Source organism: Cornus florida, unplaced genomic scaffold (genome assembly GCF_030987335.1).
Source record: "Cornus florida cultivar Cherokee Brave unplaced genomic scaffold, ASM3098733v1 CherokeeBrave_3.0.0_Hap2_Chr09, whole genome shotgun sequence".
NCBI lineage: Eukaryota > Viridiplantae > Streptophyta > Magnoliopsida > Cornales > Cornaceae > Cornus > Cornus florida.
The window spans coordinates 12,003,010-12,005,983 of record NW_026775579.1 but is presented as its reverse complement, the minus strand read 5'-3'; the positions used below and the strand labels follow the sequence as shown (position 1 = coordinate 12,005,983).

Genomic DNA, 2,974 nt, shown 5'->3' with positions numbered 1-2,974 from the left:
GCACACACTTTCATTTACAACACACAATCCCCCTAATCCATCAAATATTGAATGTCTAGGAAGGTTATGCTTAGTGGTAAACTCTATGACTCAAGACTCCTCTCTCATATTCTCTACACCTCATATTGTTTTAGTTGTTCTACATTGCATTTATTTAGTTTAAATTGTAGTCTAATTCAACCAACAAACTATCTTTTGATCATTCGACCTACTAATCCATCATTAATTTCCCTTGGGATGATCCCTATTTACTCTAGCTACATTAATAGTTAGTAGTGGTAGTGACATTCTATAAATTCAAACTTGACCACATTTTTTCACACTTTTGAGCAGCTGGTATTAACCACGCCAAGTTTTGAAATCATAGCTCAAATGGATCCCAAATATCAATCATGCAATTAAGTCTCAAATTTAGGTAGAATGCAACAAAGTCACCTTACCCCCAAACTTAAATCACACATTGTCCTCAATGTGCAACGAGAACAATGGAAAAGATGGAAAGAGTATATCGTGGTGGCAAAGACATGAAGCCCGGTAGTGATCCATTGGGAAAGAGTGCACCCCCAAACTTGGGATCAACAACCTACTTGAATAACCACACTAGCAAACGTACATCAAATATCAAATCAGATAAAGATAACCACATCAAGCATTCTAAGACAATCTAGCACAATATGAAAGAAAGATATGAGATCAAGCCCAATAGAAATCATAAGGTATGTATGATTACACAAAAGTGCACAATGATGAAACAAATTTTTGTATTTTGGATTTTTTTTTTTTTTTTTTTTTTTTGTAGAAAGTTATTAACCTAGAGTTTGGGCCCTCCATCTTTTGGCACGAGAAATTCAGTGCTTGATGAGGCTAGAATCCCGGCTACTTAGTGAAAAGGGTTTGTTATCCACCTTTATCAAGAATGAAAACCTTCAATGTACTACTAGCTCAATTGGGATATAACCAAATCAATAATCAACAAAGCACATACCCCACAAATGAATGCTAGTGTGCACCTGTGCTAGTGTAGAATCCTAGAGTGAATCTCAAAACATTCACAAAATCAGGATAATATGGACCACAAATGCAAGCAAGATATCAATCTTTTGAAAAATCTACTCCTAAATGGCATCCACAAGGCATACAAGGAGTATTGGACTCTCAAGTCAAGCAATTTTTAAATTCTAAGCAATATAGTCCTCAAAAGATCAAAATCATAGCTAGTCATGGACTAATCATGAAAAATCCCTCAAGTACACAAGTTGTGCTAAAAATCTTGAATTGAATGCAAAGAACACATATTAGTAGACATAAAGAGGGACATAGCTATCTTTGTCTCTAAATGTAGTACTTGCCAAATGGTTAAGACTGATCATCAAAGACCATCAAGCGCTTTGCAGCCACTACCTATATCGGAGTGGAAATGAGAGTATTTCCATGGAATTTGTTAAGGGACTACCTAATTGAAATAAGAATCACAATTCCATTTGGGTGATCGTTGATAGATGAACAAACTCCACTCATTTATTGCCTATTCACACTGATTTCACTTCAGAACAGTTGTTGAAGCATTATATTGCAAAGATTGTGAAGCTACATGGTATACTGTTGTCCATCATATCGGATAGAGATTCGAGTTTCATCTCAGGATTTTGGGGAAGCTTCTAGCAAGATTTGGGTACAGAGTTGCATCTTAGCACTGCTTATCATTCCGAGATAGATGGACAGACTGAGAGAGTCAACCAGATTATGGAGGATTTTATTAGAGCTTGTGTCATTGGGAGGATTACTTGTCACTTGCAGAGTTTGCTTATAACAATAGTTACCAAAAAACTATTAGTATGACACCTTTTGAGGCATTGTATAGCTGAACATATAGATCTCCTGTTTGTTGTTTAGAGGTTGGTGAGGGCAGATTTTTGGACCCTAAATTCATTAAGGATACCTTTGAAGATTGAACTTATTTGAGATCACATACGCATTACCCAGAGTAAGCAGAAGAGTTATTGAGACCGTCATACTCGTTCACTAGAGTTTCAGATTGGGGATCAGGTTTTGCTCAAAGTGTCTCCCATAAAGGGAGTAATGCGCTTTGGGAAAAAATGGAAGTTGTCACCATGTTTAGTAGGTCCATTTATGATTACGGATCTTGTAGGAGCTGTAACTTATAGTTTGGCACTTTTGGACCATTTATATCATACCCATAATGTTTTCCCTGTATCCATATTGTGGAAATTTCTGTGTGATAAGGATCGTTATCAGCATATAGACGTTGGTGAGATAGAGTTGCAACCGGATGCGACACATGTAGAGCCACCTTATCGTATTCTTGATCGTAGGAATCAGGTGCTTTGCATCAAGATTATTCCTCTTGTGCGTGTTCAGTGGATCCATCATAATGAGGCCGAGTCCACTTGGGAACGGGAAGATGAAATCCATTCGAAGTTTCCGAAATTGTTGAAATAAGGTACGTAGTGAATTCTATCCTCGGAATTCACTACATACCTTATTTCAACAATTCTCCTTTATTATAGGGGGAAGAATGTAATATCCCTAATTTTTGAAGCATTTATTTTATTTAATTAAATTATTTTATTTGAATTAATAGTTTGGTTGTGCTCGTTTATTTAATTTAATTATTTTTATTGTTTTTGTGATTTGATGATTTTGTTGTTATTTAATCATTTGTAATTAAATTAATTGATTATTTATTAGTTGATATTTGGTTGATTGTATTGTTCGTTATTACTTGTTAATTTAATTGTAGTGTGTGTTATTGTAGTTTATTTTAGTTTTTATTTAGTTGGGCTTAGTAAAAGGACTATGAGTTTGGGGCTTTGAAGGAGAAGCCTTTAATTAATTTAAAGGCCTAGTTGGGTGGAAAACTGTAGGCCCAAATGTGTATTTATATGTCTATAATATTTATGTGGTTATATATATTAATATACATATTTTTTTATATATGTTATTTAATATATAT

General features: G+C 34.7%; 1 protein-coding gene across 1 annotated transcript; it reads left to right on the top strand.

Annotated features, from left to right (window-relative positions):
- Positions 1-2,079: 2,079 nt before the first annotated feature.
- Positions 2,080-2,460, top strand: LOC132272377 (uncharacterized). The gene has a single exon (XM_059773535.1). The coding sequence runs from the start codon at positions 2,080-2,082 to the stop codon at positions 2,458-2,460; it is 381 nt and encodes a 126-aa protein (XP_059629518.1).
- Positions 2,461-2,974: the final 514 nt, after the last annotated feature.

Excerpts from the sequence above, each read along its gene's own strand:
- LOC132272377 (XM_059773535.1), top strand. The coding sequence starts at position 2,080 with ATGCGCTTTGGGAAAAAATGGAAGTTGTCACCATGTTTAGTAGGTCCA.